An 18,170-nucleotide genomic window follows, 5' to 3' on the forward strand; every position below is an offset into this window, starting at 1 on the left:
AGTAGGAGGGATATTATACAAGTAGCATGTTATTAAGATAGCAGTAGTGAAAATAATTTAGTATATCAAAACTTTTAAATGCAGGTTATGTATTAGAATTGTAGATAATGCAGATGATCTAAGTGTTAAATACTTTTGGACTAGAAATAATCTGGAGAAGTCAGTTAGATATAGGAATAGAGTTAGTGGCACAAAAATATGATAAGGAATAAGGTATAAGAGAAAAGGATATAACCAGTGCCGGTGCTAGGGTTCACGGCACCCTAGGCAAAATTTCGCCGCCGCCCCCCCGCGAACACACTAAAAAAAAAAGTAGAGTTTACTTACCTTTTCTCTAGCTGATCCGCGCCTTCTTCACACAGAGGTGGAGTGATGCATTCTGGGAGGGGAGGGGAGCGCCGGGAATGAACTTTATTCACACTGTCTGTCTGACAGTGTGATACTTCATAGATGCCCCGCGGACACTGAAAAACAGTGGCGGCACCCCGCCGCCGCTGCAACCCTCTCCTTAGCCGCTGACTAGATTAGAAAATCTAGTCAGCGGCGCCCTGCAGGTCCCGGCGCCCTAGGCAACTGCCTAAGGTTGCCTAATGGGAGCGCCGGGCCTGGATATAACACAAAGAAAGGCAGCAGTGAGTTTTTTTATTTTTCAAATTACATGAAGAAGATCTGGTTTATATTTCCCTTTGGATTAAAAGAAGAAGATGGGACTTGAATTTCCTTAAGGTGATTTTTCCATGAAGTGCAACCTTTTCCCTTTGGATTAATAGTAAATATGTCTTTATTGACTATAATATGAAACAAGTAGCAGAATCATTATCATAAAACAACCCTCGAAACACACAGTTACCATAATTATTTTTTTTGCAGAGTGGCCTTTAATTCACAAAATGTCTTTTTTTCTGATACACTATTTCTTTGATGTTTTGTTTCATAATTTGTTGCATTTAACTATTGAGTGTTAGACAGGTATACTATGAATTTTAATGCATATCGATAAAATCTGACTATTTTAATATCTGGACATGAGTGTGCACTTACGTAATGCACCCATTTTGTCTATCCTTTGTGTTTGATTAACCATTTTACAGGGCATTAAGGTGGCACCTCCCAGTGCTGGTTTCATAAAATAAATAATCAGTCATTAATTCCGGTGCAGCTATTTGCTTTTGTAAGCACAATAACCTAAGTTGGTACCCTAACAGGGAAGATGAAGACATTTTTGTTAAAAGGATTCAAAGAAGGCTTTCAGTTGCCTGTTAGTGGGAAGGTTCAAGTTACAACTAGGAATTTAAGAGCAGCCTTGGAATTAATGATGGTGATAAAGGAAAATTAAATAAATAGGTTTAGTTAGGCCCTATGCGTGGTCCATTTCCCTCCCCACCATTAGTAATAATATAGCCATTAATGGCAAAACTTTGAAATTTTAAAGAAAAATGTTTTTTTCCCCATGAAATACATTTATTAGGATGTTATTAATGTCTACTCTACAAATACATATAAAATACATTTTAACAGCTGCTACTGATTGCATACACCTGTTGTAGCATGCATACACAGCCATCATCATTATAATCACCAGTTAGACCAGCTCTGTGGCTGAGAATACGGCTGAAAAACAAGTACCTTGAGATCCCAGAGCTTGGAGCTTGGATAGGACGCTGCTGCGTGCGCTCAAGATTGGCACACTCTTACTGTACATTGACTACGGTCAAACTCTCCATCCCTGCTCCATTACCTTCCTGAAATCATAGGCTGTAGTAAGTGTCCTTTGCATTGGAAGATTAATTTAACATGGCTGCGTTCGGTGGCATATGAGCCTTCTCTGGGCATATGCAGAGTGATTTTGCAGATTGTATGCACAAAAGTGCTGTTTGCTTTCCTTGATAAAGAGCCATAGTGTTTAAGTTAGAGGAAGGTTACTATGTAGACCATTGTTTGCTATGAGTTGTGCAGTTTCTTGTGCCTTTATTTGAAAGATTGAGTACTTTTGTGCATTGGTACTTTCAGGTACAGATGAGCAAGGGGTAGCACACAATTTGGATGATTTTTTTAGTAATTGTACTTGAAGTTTCGAGAAAATGCAAAGAAGTTTTATTTTAGGTTCAGCTTATGTTACATTTTCAAAATTCTGGCAGCAGTAGAGAAGACAGAAGGCCCAACTAGGAATAGATTCAGAGGAGGGCTGTTGTAGGCTATCCATTGATCAGTTGCAGAAATTTCATGATGTAATTGGCTTAGTTTATAATGCACACAAGGTCACTTTAAAGAAAATTCATGCTTGACATGCTTAATTTTGTATGTCGGATCACCCTTCTGGTTAGGATCTGTTGTAGGAATCTAGAGAAGGTGACAGCGGGTGTGGTCAAGTCTCCCAATTTTATTAGTTTGACAAAAGATATCAGGGAGAACTTGAAAGTTTGGTTGTCATTTCTTGAAAATTTTAATGAGGTCCCTATCTGGGTGTCCCCATTGTTGTCTAGCAGGCATTTGCAGCTCTTTACTGACGCAGCAGGTTCCAAAGGTTTTGGAGCTTATTTGGATGGTGAATAGTGTGGGTTGTAGATGGTTGACGGGTTGACCTTCTCTTATTAGAGCAATTTCCCATCATTCTGGCGTTAGAGTTATGAGGGGTAAGTTGAAGGATAAGGATATAATATTTTGTTGTGAAAATTTAAGGTAGGTCAGGCTATAAGTAATCAGCGTGCATACTCTCCGCCAGCTTTGATGTTTGATCATGCACCTGGCTCTCTGGTGCTTGAGTTTGAATATCTTTTTTAAGGATAAGTATGTTCCGGGGGGTGAGAACTCTATAGCATATAAATTTATCTACATTTAATTGGAGTATATTCAAGAAATAAGTGCCATGGGCGAATCCTGTGGGTACGTCATATCCTTATTATATTTGGTAGATTATCAAGTCACCCTCCCAACTATGAAATCATATGGCTAAACATAGAAGGAATGGGTGAGGTACAGACAGGCAAGGGGCATTTAAGGTAAGAGACAACAACAAGCTATGCATTCTTGGGACTGTTATAAGGCGAAAGAACTAAGGTGGCAATGAGCAGGATTCTGGCTGGGATATCATTTTTTGCTAAGCTGAAAGTAAAAGTTAATGCATAAGAAATTTTCTGATAAGAAAAGCATTGAAGGATTGGTTAAGGGAAAGGATGGTTATGGAAGATGGTAGGCGGCCTATAGACAAGGAATTATTGGGTTGGTTGACCTCTGTTGTCGGGGAAGTGGCAACCGATTTGTTTGAATCTGTAAATTTCAATTGGCTTTCTCCATGGCTTTCTTTGGAGCTTTTAAGATGAGTGATTTAGTTGCATACTCAAAAAATTCAATAGTGACAGTTATACTTTCCAAGAACGTGGTTGTGAATGATCAGCCCATAATCTGTAAAATACACAAATCCAAGACAGATCAGCTGTGCTTGGCTAGATGGGTCATGTTGATAGTCAATGCAAACAAATCCATATGTCCTGGCACATGTATGTTTGAAGATTAGATCCCCTGCATGGCATTTTTGGTTAATACATAAGTATGCATCTACACTGATTAAGTATTAGTTCAGGGTTGTTTTTAATAAATACATAGAATGAGTGGGGCTAAGTATTGGTCATTATGATATTTGTTCCAGATTGTGGTGTCTACAGTGGTAGAAGGAGAGGGAATGTGTCAGGAATATTAGCATGAACTCCAGAGGGAGTAACAATGTGAAAACAAAGTGCGTTTATTTAAGCAGAGATTGAAAGGCAATAAAATGATAAACATCAACTCAGTTCATAGAAGCATCAGGTGAACTGCAGCACATAGTAGCAGGTTTACCAGGTTTGGCTCTGAGGCTGGAGATGCAGATACAAGGAGCTTAAATTACCAAGTCTATCCAGGAGGAAGGAGGCACTAGATGAACCACAGGAGAGTCAGGCAAAAAGAAGGTGAGATAAGCCAGGGGTCAGAAGCCGGAAGATCCACAAATATCAGCGAGAAAGCAGAAGCAAGGTCAAAATGAGGCTGAAGTCAAATTACAGAGAGCAGATCAGGATCACATTGCAGGGTTTACACAGAGAGACCAGCAGCAGCAATGGAAATTGATTATCTGGCAGTGGTTGTAGGGAAAGGCAGTCTCTTAAAGGCCAGTGACAGGTAATTAGGATCCTGATGTAATGATGGAAGCTTAGCAGGCAGGATCTGCAAAAGACAAAGCAGTATCCAGGGGAAATGCTGTTACTGCATATGGAGGCAGATCGTGACAGAATAGAATTGGGCAGCTGGAAATCTAACTTATGCAAAAGATACATCAGGAGAGATAAAGACACTCAAGCGCTGTTCTCACTGTTGGTTGTGGGGTCGTGAAGGAATTTGACCTAATATTTCTTTCTAGAAGAGATCCTGATTGGCTAGTTGGTCTCAGATTCCTTAAAGGGTTTTTTTGCCTTCATATGGATTAACTGTCCCTTTATAAAGTTAGGCAGTGCTTTGTTTAGATTTTTATACTATGAGGTATGTTTAGTAGTACAGTGATTAACAATTAAACAGATGGGTCTTCAAAATTTTGGCAAACTTGATTGTGGGACATTCTTATGTTCTCTGGGCCTCCACAAATTTGGTGGTGAAGGACAGAACAATTTTCCCTGGGGCTAAAGTATCAGATGGTTGAGATGGAGCTGCATGTGTTGCAGCAACTTTAGAAGTTTGGTATTCCCAACATTTTAGCACTTTGGCAGGTACTACCTGGGAAGAGGAAGACAATTGATCTTATTTTGAATATAAAGGCCAATTTGACTGCTGATAGGACTCAGTGGTCCAGTACTCAGATTATTTGGTCGGCTATTAAACTGAGGAGGTTTTGGAGAGGGATGATGGAAAGTTAATGCAGTAATAGGTAAGTATTTTTTGGGGGAAGGTGGTTATGTACTGAGGCATTCTATGATTCAGTATGCTCAGTGGGGTGTTAAGAGGTCGAGGATGGTGGTGGGCTACAGTTCTGGTTTCGGTAACCTTGCTTTGGCGGGAAAGCATTGGGTGGACGCAAGGGACGAGAGTGGAGTACTCTTCTTCAAAGTGCGGCTGTGGTTGTGACACCACCCTTGTTCAGTGCTGAGCCAGGAAGAGTGGGTACTTCATGGCCTGGTTGGGTGGGGGATGTATGCCTGGTCCCGATACTTCATTTGTTGTTTGGCTAATGGTTTGCTCATGCTTTCTTGCCCACCGTTGCAGAGATAATTAAGATGTGACCTATTTTCGACAAATATGTCTCCTGGTCTTCATTTTATTATAAGAATTAAGTTTTGTGTGTTTGGAGTCTCATCTGCTGTCATCTTCTGCAACATGTGAAAGAAACCAGACTTTGAAATACCTACTCCAAATCAATCAATAGACTAACATGTGAAAGAGTTAGCAAACTTGTCTCTATCCTCAGAAAACTTAAATTCTTTTGAGTTCATGAAGATTGAAAATAAAGCATCAGAAAACAGAAACCTCTGACAGTGACAGCTCAGAAAATTAGACTGATAATACAAAGTTTCATGATGTGGCAAATATTTTATTCAATGAGTCATTACCCACACTGTTTTTATGATTTACTTAATAATTTTTTTTACAACGTTGACAATGGTTTCTTGAGCAATTTGTACTTTCATTTCTAACAAACTTTTTTTTAAAAAAAAACTGTTTAAAATAAAAAGTGTGTCAATTTGAATAAACTCCACTTTTAAATTTAAGAAATATGCCAAATATGATGCATTTCATGTTTTTAAAGTAGAAATGTGAATTTACATCTGTAAAGGGTCCTAAGAAAATACGTTTTACATATATTTAAATTTTTCTCAAAATGTCATTTTTTCTAGGACAAAAACAGGCTTAAAAATGTATAGAAATTTAACACTCATGGTACATTCCATACAGTGCACACTTATGTATTGTCTAACCATTTTCCCTGGGTACTTTTCCTGGAAGCTCCTCCTTATGTAACAATCACATCTCTGCTGAACACCCAGAGCAGCAGAATACATGCTATGGGTAATAAACTCTTCCGTCTCTTGGATTCCAAATAATAAAATGCAATACACCGTCAATTAACCAGAGTCCTATAGCATCCAAGACTCCCTGGTATCTCCTTCATCTCGGTCCTGTCTATGGCAATTCGTCTTCACAGCTCAAAGAAAAAATACGCTGCGGTGAGATAAGTAAATTCAGGACCTACAGTGTTCCATCGAGGACTAAATTAATTTGTTTTTCAAGATGTCCCAGGCAATTTGAGACTGATGGCAACCCTACGTTTACCCATTCTCTGCTTTAATCTCTGCTCTGTCTGCAACTGTCGGTGGAAATAAAACATTTCTTTCCAATACCTTAAAGCCTATTTTTATTCATATCTCAACATTGTTTTTCAAACGCACATATTGAATTAATTTTAGTTTTATTTATACAGCAGTTATTATATTTGCATTATTTACAGATGATTGTCTTCTCACAGCAAACATTCTTTAGCAAGTTAGTAAGAATAATAAAGTGAAATCGGTTAATGCATGAAATATGGAAGATGTCACATCATTTCTGTAGTTGATTATGATGAGGTTGTATATTGATGCTCTAAAGTTCATGGAATAAATCTCTCTTAAGAAAACAGCCCACTGAATTGCTGAGAGATGATATGCCACCCTTGTTGGTATCAACTGACAATGATGCCGCTGTTTATAGTTCTTAGACTTAATAAAAAAGTGGCTATATATACGTTCAGTGGTCGCAGTTGTCATCATCATCATTCTGCTCTTCTTCCTCGGGAAAAGAAGAATTCTTCTGGTTTCTTATCTGTGTAACCCCTGTGAATAGACAGATACAGATCGGATTAAAGTATTTTCTTTTCCCGACCAGACATGCTGTCGTCTCCAGCTTAAGAAAAAAAATCAATTGTTTATTTTTCGTATTCTTGGAAAGTTAATCAGACCTTCACAACTACACCTCGGAGAGCTTGCTTAACAATAACAACATCATAGTACATGAAGTTTAAAACATTGGATTGTAGCGTCATGTTCTGCTGAAAAACTCAGTTCACGCAAAACTTGGCTGCAACTTTGCTCATATCTACCCCTAAATTCAAGCAGATCACAGTCACACGTAGAGCACAACATGAATCATAAGATCAAACAAGCTTTGACAAAAATCCTATTGTTATTCCCCATTAATGATTTTCAATTATTTTCATACATGACTGAGAAGACAGTTTGACACAACTGGCCAAACCAGTCACTCCAAAATCAACCACATATTAAACACTTTTCACATTTTATCTGTAATACACTTATATGCCTTTTATTTTAAACTTAATTTCAAGAGGTTATTAGGCATAATCAGTGGTGGACCTAGTAACCTACAGCTCAGTCCAAGCACTGTGTGACAGCATCACTTTTCAACGTGACCACCTACACGTGGCCCGATCAGCCTTTTTGTGTAGAATGATAAAAGACAGGACAATAGCAATCCTGTTGTAGCCACATTTATGCATGTGTGCTATAATGATCTGGTTGATTTTGAGAAGACTATTATAGGGTGTCACCATATATTAACCATTCGGCCACTAACATTGCCTTTTATAGCTATTCTAAAATTTTTGCTAAATGGCCTAGAATCCTAATTGAGGTCTATGTTAAGAAATGGTGTTCATTAAAACATAAAAATATACCTTCTGCCCTATTAAACAAACTTATTTCACTTTTATTAGCAAATAATACATTTTACTTTTATTATTCCAGGAGAATGCTTTGTTCTTTTTAGTATTGTTCTTTATTTTCTTCTTACTGCTAATGTTTTATCCTGGTGTTATTGGCAGCAGCAGTGGGTCATTCTGTTCTGTTTATCAAATCTGTAAGCTTTATATATATGTGATAGCTTCTAATACGTCTCAGGCATCTAGTTTGACTATTCTGGCTTGTTTTACAACCCTTGTCAAAAGTTGTATTGTTCCTGATTATCTACTGCTCTTTCCACAAGGCTATTATTTTCTGCTATATAAACAAAGGCGCTCTATTTTCTTTGTTCTGCGTTAGACTCTGATGTCTTTTATCATAAGTGGCTCCATTTCCCAAATTTCTTGTACTAGAGTTTTCAACAATGTAAATGCTATGTAATGGGGACATGTCACAAGGTATAACAATAAGATATCTGACATGAAGCAACTGAAAAATAATTATTTTCAAGCATGCTTTTTTTGCATATTAATTACATTTTCCCATGAAAAGAATTCCGTCTATGCCCCTTCTTAAAGTCTTTGTTTAGTATATATACACAGTACTGCAGGACGTTTTTATTTCCGCAGATCAATTTTAAAGTGCACCTGTTAGCTACACACAGTGGAGGTCATTTACGAAGATAGGCACCACCTTGGTTCTGAATAGCTATGTCTAGATGATCCACCCATCACCACTGGGAGATGTCAGGGAGGTGCTCGGTGCTTAACTGGATTCTTCTACTAAAAATACTGCTCAGCCTCAGTTATTGCTTTTAATACTAAAGAGAGAAAAGGGACATTGGGATTGTCTTTATTATATGTGCCAATTTTATGCTGAATTGCAACATGGAGGTGAAAAACAGGTCCCGTTAAAAGTATAGGACAAAACGCAAAAACTACCAGCTCTGAGCTGGTGCAAAATTCAAGTGCTTTTGCAGAGTGAAAAGTGTAGATATAGTGCACCTATATCATAGTCTAAGGGGGGAATTCAATTTGGTCAGGAATAACGCAGCGCTAATGGTATTACCGTTTATACGGTAATTTTAGCCTGGATTTCAAAAATCAGCGTTAAAGATTACCGAATTAATGGTAATAATGCGCACTATTTCCGTATGACCGGTAATAGTGCGCAGGCCGCGTTACTTTCACAAGTAACGTGGCCAATTGAATTCCCGCCTAATAGTGCACATATATCTAAGTTTAATAATCTCATTCTGCAAACAGAAATCTTGTTTCTGCACTGCACAACTAGAGCAGTCTGTACTGTACTTTGCAAAGAACTGCCTCACTCCTCCCTACTCCTTCCCTCTGTCTGCTCCTTCGCTAATGCTGCCATCTTGCTCCATAAAACCAAGTGCTTTGACAGAAATCTAGGAACACTTGTGCAAATAAAGGTGCACAGTGGGTCTAAATCTGTTTATTGCACTGATCATTGGGTATTTTGCACTTTTGAAATAATCTTCATAAATAGAGGCAACCATTTTGTCCACGTTGAACCAATGACATCATACCAAATGAATTTAAAATAGTATACCATTTATAGGCACCTCAAAACCAATGTAAAACACTTAATACTATTAAGCAACTATTTAATTTTAATGTCTAATAACATTGACAATAGGCACAAGCTAATAATGTTTTACACCAAACTGGATACATACGGAGCTACTCACTGGAGTAGGACCCATTCTCACAAGATGAGAAAGTTTGTTTCTCCAAGAAAGCAAGGTGCATACTAGAGATGAGAGGTTCGGATTCTGAGAAATCCGACAGATCCGAGGTTTGGGGTTCCGAGTAGATTCAATACATGACGAGATTCTACGCGCCAAAATCTGAAAATGAGGCAATACGTATTTCCAGGGAAATATGGAACCAAAGCGCTTGTTATACAGGAAGTGCATCATTGCACGTCCGGTTCATGCTTTCCAAGCTGGAACGTATCCCGTCGGAGTGTGCATTTGATAGTGGAAGTGCGTTATTTGCACCTCTTTGGTACATGTCTTAGGTACTCATGGGGAATACGCACCTGCTAGGCAGGTGCCCCAGTAACTCACTTTGCAATCACTGCCTTTAGTTGTTTGTGTACTTCCAGTTTCGGCACTTCCGGGGTTGGCACTTCCGGTTTATGCGTTCCAGGGTGGAATGCAGATGGTCTGGAGTGCCTCAGAGAATACAAGGCAGCAATTGCCTCATATATTTTGCAATCATATGCAGTTTATCACCTTTTGATGAATCATGAGCTGCAACTTAAGACAATTAGGGACTGCATAAGAAGTCAGGTAACTACTTGTTTTTTTTTTATATCTCTCTTTTCTGTTGTTTCTTTGTGGTTATCTTGACTAATTTTAGTCATCCAGCTCGCTGCAGACTTTGGTCAAAATTAGTGAAAATTTGGAGAGTTGTCAAGATCCAATCACCTACTGGCCTCCTCATCTCTGCTGTCTGTTATTGGTGCATTGCAGTGATGCAGGACAGGTCAGTGAATGACCAGATCACCATTTTCTGAATATATACATAATAAGAGCTCTACCATGTTCTCTCTTGCCTTCTCGCTCAACAGGCAGTGGTGGTCTACTTCCTTACCTGTCACTGAGCTCCCCCTGCATTTCTGTGAGTGATCAGATAAAGTCTTTACAGACTGGTTTGCATGGATAGACCCAGCCAAATAAATGTTTTTATGTTTATTTTTAAATAATGGACAATTAATTATGGGGGGAGGGGATGACAGAGGACGGTAGCACATAGCCAAGGAAAGACACTACCATATCTCAGCTTCTCTGGAGTTACCCGACATCCATTTATTAATATCACTGAAGTGCCAACTCTATATGTGGAACCTTACCACACCATATTTATATGCCCACATTCATTTATGTCACCCAAAAAACCCTGACATGGCCTTACTGTCTGTGGTTTCTGACCATGAAAATCACAAACAAAATGGTGTTCATTATTCCATATACAGTGCCGAGTTTAGGGGGGGGGGCAAGTGTACTCTCGGTTTTGGCTGTCCTTTCCGTATGCTGGAGCACGCATGTCATCATTTACACAGGAAGGATCATTTATGCAGTGCAGCATCTAGCTGCCAGTTGTGTTTCATCGCCCACACATCTACTTCCCGTCTTCTGCTCCCTTCAGCTTCCTCAATTGGCTGGGCCCGACAGAATTCAATGTGAGTGCCTTTATTGCGGTGCACAGTAAAAGAGGTGTCTGCTCCAAGTTAGCATTCCATCCCTGTCTTAACACATATACCTGCTCTGTGAAAATCAGAAGCATTTTTTTTAAGGTTTTATTCTTTGAATAAATTTTAATCTTTTGATCTTTTTTTTGTCTTCTAATTATTTTTATATATTTTTTAACATGTATATATACAATCTAATTTTAGACAATAGAGACCCCCTGTGTGAAGTGCCCATCAAATTTTTAGTCCAGCTCTCTCCAAATAGTTTCCAGTCTCTGAAGGAGGAAAATTGCTGGCACTTGTAGAGATGTGAAGTAGATTATTGTACTGGACATTCCTGGACATTGGACAGTATTATTATCATTATTAATAGGTTCTCATAATATGTGCCAGCGCCCAAAAGGGCCCATCATTTATGGAAGATGCACACTCTAGAGGCCTGGTTACTAATACATCAGCTTAAACTCCTGTTGCTACCCATCTGGATGACTGACAGGTGAATGGGGAGGCAGTATCAGGATCTGCCTTTGCTTCAGCATGCTGCTTTATCTTGGCAGCTCCTGTCTATTGGACTACTCTAGACTTGATATTATTTAAATGTACCCTGCAGTACCTCTGAACCACCAGAGGTGCTGCTATCATGCATTGCCTTTTTTCTCACTAGCAGGGGTTAACCTGCTGCACCTGCTAATTATCTGCACCTGTTCTTCCTTTATTTATGTCTGCCTCCCTCAGTTCCCCATTGCTGGTCATTGACGTTGCTTTTCCTGATATTGTTGTTCTCATTTGTCACTCCTGCTACTTCTTATGGTCCCTGGGACTACTGTTAGCTGCTAGCCGACATCCAGGTTTCTGTCCACTTAGCCTATTCACCTGTACCAGCCATATTTATTGTTGTTACCTGCTAACCCAAAGATCCATTGTTCGGTGTCTGCAATATTTGGTTTGTACCTCTGCACTATCTGAATCATATCTGCTCAATATATATATTATATGCTTTCACCACACCCCGGGCACCATAGCTGTCATTTCCAGATCTCAGGCAGAAACAGACAATGGGAGAGAGAAGGACACTCAGAACAAAGTGTAAAATGAGTATGGCTATGACAAGAGGAAGCAGGTAGAGAGAAAGACATTGAGGAGAGGAATTAAATGCAGAAGTAAGGAGAGCATGGCAATGAGGCAGACTTGCATCAAGGGAAGAAAGGGTGTTGGCTGGAAGTAGACATAGATGGAATGTTTGCCCAAATATTCTACTATATTTAAATACTATATTAACAGTAAAGTTTATTGTTTTTACAGCTTTTCTCCACTGACATATTTCCGTAATACCTGTTGGTAATCTAGGTACACTACCTGGAAAGAGTGGCAAGTCAAGATGATATGGAGTGTCCTTCCGTCTTGGTTTCGAAAGAAGTTCGGTGCTCTCTGCTACCATTTGCTGATGTGACAGGCTGGAGGACTGATGTCTATCATCAGTATAAATAAAAGATCTAGCCTGCTCATTGCCGCCTGTACATGCAATAAAGCAAATTAAAACACAAAAGAAAACATAGCAAATAAAATTTAAATTCTAATATGCTTAATAAAATTACAACAAATATAAAAAATGAAAATATTTATTTTAGAAGGTTGCATACTACTGGTTCATGCTAAGGCAGGAAGCATAGAAACAATCAACTGTACATAACAGCTATCAACCAGTGATGAAAGCTGTCCTGCTCTTCCTGGAGGCAGCTTTCATCACTGGTTGACAGCTGCTGTGCTTCCTGTCCTAGAATGAACTGTGATTGGCTGCCAGAGTTCATTGCAGGGCAGAGAAAAGTGCTATCAGCTAATAGGCCGAGGAAGAAATTAGCATGCTTCATAAACATTGGAGGAGAAGAGAGGAAGGGTATTGGTAAGTACAATTATTTTGACTGTTTAAGGCTCTGCATATTAGACTTGGCATCAGGTATGACTGTGCATAGTAAACACTGCAATCAGGGCCGGACTGGGACTAAAAATCAGCCCTGGCATTTAAAGTACACAGGCCCACCACAGTCCCAGTAGGAATGAAACTATGTGCTGCCGTGCAGCGCCGAAATGGGTGTGACCACATTGTGTTGTGAGTGTGACCAACATGGGGCATTGATACACACATTATAATAAAACATTACATTTATGAGACAGTCACCCAAATTCAGGACTGGCCCACCAGATTCAGGACAGTTGGCAGACTGTCCTGCTCTCTCCTACCTGTCTTGGTCACTTTCACCACTTGTAGCAGCTGGTTTCTTTAGCTCAGTTCTTTCTTGTCTTGATCCTGGAATATCGGATTCCCTATTTTGAAAAAAAAATGGGTACATGAGATTTAGAAAACTCCAACCAGCCCCGGTGTTAAAACAATAGCACTCACGTTTTATAATTAGGCCTCCCTCCAGTCCCCACAATAATAATATTCACATTTAATAAGTAGACATATTCCCCTTTAACCAGCCCCAACATTAAATTAACAGTATACCCATTTACTCAAAACCCATTTCCCTCCCTCCAAACAGTCCCAGCAATAAATTAAATAGCATTAAAGTTTAATAAATATAGCCATTTTCCACAACTATCCCTGGAAATAATTCATATTCACATTTAATAAATAGCCCTCCTCCCCAAAATCAGACCCATATTCAATTGATAGCCCTAAACCACCCCAGCATTAAATTAAAGGTTCCTTCCCCCTCACCTTAAATAATTAGCCCCCACCTACACTCGACCATTAAAAAGCCTACCTCCCACAGTATATTAAGATCCTCCCTTTCCTCATATATTATATTAAAAAAACTGCGCGCACACATACATGCACACTATATGAACATGGGACAACACACGCACACTCTATGAACATGGGGCCACACACGCACACTCTATGAACATGGGGCCACACACACACACTATAGCCACATGGGGCCACACACTATAGCCACACAGACGCACACTGTAGTCACACACTGTAGCCATACACACACACTAAGTAAAATGGTTCCGCGCTACCTTACCTAGTGTACATTGCTGCCTTTGGGAATGGTGATGGGGTGCATCCCAATCCCCAAGAATAATAAATGCTAGATAAAAGATTTCCCAGGCGCAGAAGTAAATTGCTAAAATGTTGCATAAAATAAATTTATTTTGAACCAGTGCACTGGATTTGTTGAAACTAATCCGCATAAGCATATAAACACAATCCAATTGGAAGTGTGTGTTCAGCCACAATGTAGTATAAACCAAGAGAGATACCCTATTAAATAATAAAATAGAGCAAACAACCTCTAATCTGATTAGTGGAATTGATTAAACTCAGACACCTTGTACAGTCATCCAATGCTGTGAATGTACGATATCCATAATAATCCATAATCTCCAATAATCCATAATCATCTATAATTATTATATCCATAATAATCTTTTATCTACACACACACACACACACACACACTGTAGTCACAGACACACACACTGTAGACACACAGTCATACACTATAGACACACAGACATACACTACAACACTTACCTTGTTACATCCTTCCTGCCCGCTGCTCGGTGGACGGAGAGTCAGTGACAGCCACCTATGCAAGTAATCGCATGGGACGGCACCTGTCATGAGATGCCGCCCATGTGATTACTCGCATAGGCGGCTGTCACTGACTCTCCGTCCGCCGATTAGCGCGCAGAGTGCTGCTGCTCGGCGGGCATGTTGCGGAGCGGCCCATCTGGCCATCGGCCCTTCTGGCATTTGCCAGAAGTGCCAGATGGCCAGTCCGGCCCTGATTGCAATACTCCTACAGAAATCCAAAGAGATAGCGATTGGTAGCTTTAGCCAGCATCCTGTCTCTATGCCTCATTTTTTTCTCATATATTCACTAAAGTATAAGCAGGCTCTGACATTGCACAACAGTGAAAGTCTGTATTTACATATTAGTGATAAATCAGACATTAGTGTTAGTAGCAAATGCTAAAATTGCATTTCCCTATTTATACATAAGTGTTATATGCACAAGAGTGAGAAGTGTTTTGACAGTTATTAATAAAAGTCACATTTCCCCATAAAATTTGATTAAATACAAACACAAATACATATTAAATTACATGAAATTAAGTAAATAAAAGATCTTTTGCTTTTGCCTTTAAAAACTCAATGGCAATCTTCTTCTCTGCAGTAGACCAAATAGAAATGTCAATCAAGTAATGTGAATAGACAACCACGTGTTATAGCCACGATACTAATGAATTAAGTACTATCAGCTGGGGGAGGTCTATATATAATTAGCCAATCAGAAGAGTCTAGATAGTGCTGCCAACTGTCACGGTCATGTGTAAATTTGCACCAGTCCTCCAGCACCCACCGGAGGTACACCTCGTGACAAGCTTTCTAGAAGCAAAGAGGCTCTAGTGAATGCACAATAAGCAATATATGCACCAAAATCCAGAAATTAGGTGGTATTTTTTGCAGCATGGCATCATTTAAATGAGAGGTTAGAGAGTGAATATTTACATGGGTGTCCCCGACACAGACAGATGAAATGGGTGTGCACCTTGTATGTGCTTAGTGGACAAGTAAGCGCATCTCTGTACTAAATGCAGCATTGCAGGTCTACATACATTGCATTTTATAAGTAATCCTTAGTGTTTCCATGGTTATGGCTAATTTGATTTCTAACTGTGTAGTGAAATGTTGTCAAACTGAGTTCTCTACAAGCCTGTAGAGATACAGTGTGTGTGTGTGTGTGTGTGTATGTATATATTAATATATATATATATATATATATATCTCTATTATATAAATGTCTAGTGGCGTGTGTTAGTCTGTCTGTCTCTGTGTGTGTGGAAAAAATAAAACCAAGCTGCTACGCCACCTGCTGGGCAGAGTTATACACTGACCTACTAAATTCTTAGTGTGTGTGGGGAAAAAAATTCAGAAAGGGCTGAAATTTGGTATACTAAGATGTTTTTAATTTGTTAATTTAATTTGTTAATTGTTAAAAGTGTTTATAAAGATTTAAAATATATATATATATATATATTTCTTGAAGGAGAAGTGACAGTTGGGAGTGGTTCGGTGGTTACCGGGGGTGACAGTGGGGAGTGGTTGGTGGTTGCCGGGGGTGACAGAGCGAGAGGAGTGTGATACTCAGGACCGCTGAGAGAGATCCCTGTGTCTGGATAGACATCTGGATAGATGTGGCGATGAAAATGAAGGATGAGGTGATGGAGAAGAATGATGAGGTGATGACATGTGGACAAAACCACGTTAAAAAAGGGCGCTTGCGTCGGGAAGTAACGCTCTTCCCCAGAGGAGGCCTGGGCTAGGGCCCAAATGCATGACAAGAACCTTTTTAACACCTTAAGTAGCTTGATTTGACTAGAATGCATGAGTATCATGCACGGGTTAACTTGTATATATATATATATATATATATATATATATATATATATATATATATATATATATATATTGTAGTTATGGCCAAGTATACAGGACACTTAAATCCCAAATAAATTGACCTGTAAATTAATAATGTTTTCCTATGCAGGTCATTGCAGAAATATGGTATATATAGGCACATCAATGAAAAATAAGACCTCACTGCCATTTCAAACCTATGCAATAATCCTGGAATACAAGTTTGCACTGTCCAAGTGTTCTCATCAGTTATCTAGCATGCCCAGTGCCCACACTTATTTCAGTGACAAGCAGAAAACAAAGACATTCAGTTGGGAGGTGACAATCACAAGTCAGCTTTCAGACAGAACTGAAGTGACAGTGATAACGGCTGGACCTCTAAAGTGCTTCTGAATTTTCAAGATCCTTAAACCAACCCAATACCCCTCCCTAATTTGTTTACAATGAGGATTTATTGCAGAGAGAAGAGGGAACCGGCATAGAAACCAACAATGATACGATAAATGGCTAAGATGTTACATACAACGATATGGTGGTCAAAAAGTAAGCACATACAAACAGCAACACACACACACAGCGAAACACATTTGCACATATAGATAAGCAACGCTCATTACATGAAGTACATATGCAACCAGGATGTCATTTTAATGTGAGACTGAGACATATAGAAATACATTATGTTGTTTCTACGGTGAAACGGAAACGTTTCCTCTTTAGGATTATATGGAACATTATTCATATTCTGACTAAAGAGAGACTGTATAGTTGTCATGCCTTCATTACTGTCATTCAGTTCTGTTATGCCCATGAGTGAAGGGACTAATGCATAGAAACCTCATCAACACCATGTTTGCTCTAGATGCACTGTTGTTTCTATGCTACATTTTTGTTTTTTCCCACTATTCCCTCTTTGTCTGATATTTTTGATAGGTGACGTCTGTCTGTCTGTCATCCGAGCATCTACTAACACCATACTATGAAGAAAGTTGTTCCAGGACATTGATAAATGAATGCAGCCCTAGCTCCTATTGGATTTTCTTTACCACAATACATTGTCCTGGTTTGCCCTTGTACCGGTTTAGTATATTTTAGGCCACATAAAAATGCAGATTAAAAGCCATGTGGGAATAGTGACATCACTATATGATAAATAGAAATGATAGAGGAGGTTGTGGAAAATATTAGAAAACAAAATGTCAGGCTGACCAAGATTTGTTGTCTTATGATAAGAACAAAAAGATAGTTACATGTAAAGAACAAAAACACATCCAATTAGGATATAAATAAGAGTTAATATAGAGAACAGTAAACAGTACCTGGACAGTACCTTTCATGGCAGGGGCAGAATAGACACTTTGCTTCCTCTGTTTGGGAGAAACGTTCTAGGTTCAAAATATAAAAAATAAGAATGTATTTACAATTGCATCATTCATTTTTATATTTATATTATTCACACATGTAATGTATATCTGAGTGCATGATAACTAATAAGTATGGAGTTAGCACACTGATATGTCTCATTGGCTAGCTTGTTTAGGCGAGACCCAGGCAGCCAATTACAACCAGCATCTGAAAACTTCTGTGATTGGCTGTCTGGTGAAAGTGAGTCACAGTTACTCCCGACTTTAGTAATGTAGAGTTTGTTAGCCATAGTGTGCCGGTGGGTTGTTTTCCGACAGGTATATTACGAGAGATCAAGAAAGGTTTTATTTTCTCATTTGGACTATAACGGATTAAAAAAATAAGGAAACAAGATGTTTAATTTAATAAAGTGGTGAACAAAGTTGTGGGTGAAGTCTTATATTCCGTTAAAATTT

General features: G+C 39.0%; 1 protein-coding gene across 1 annotated transcript in view; it reads right to left on the reverse strand.

Moving 5' to 3' along the window:
* Positions 1-5,742: 5,742 nt before the first annotated feature.
* Positions 5,743-18,170, reverse strand: part of PPP1R1C (protein phosphatase 1 regulatory inhibitor subunit 1C) — a 45,969-nt gene continuing 33,541 nt past the window's right edge. The window contains exons 4-6 of the mRNA XM_075178649.1: positions 17,681-17,735; positions 12,273-12,428; positions 5,743-6,830 (exon numbers count right to left, since the gene is read on the reverse strand). Coding sequence (XP_075034750.1) covers positions 6,745-6,830; positions 12,273-12,428; positions 17,681-17,735 — 297 coding nt within the window. The 3' untranslated portion in view covers positions 5,743-6,744. The remainder of the gene's footprint in view (positions 6,831-12,272; positions 12,429-17,680; positions 17,736-18,170) is intronic.

Source organism: Mixophyes fleayi, chromosome 7 (genome assembly GCF_038048845.1).
Source record: "Mixophyes fleayi isolate aMixFle1 chromosome 7, aMixFle1.hap1, whole genome shotgun sequence".
NCBI lineage: Eukaryota > Metazoa > Chordata > Amphibia > Anura > Limnodynastidae > Mixophyes > Mixophyes fleayi.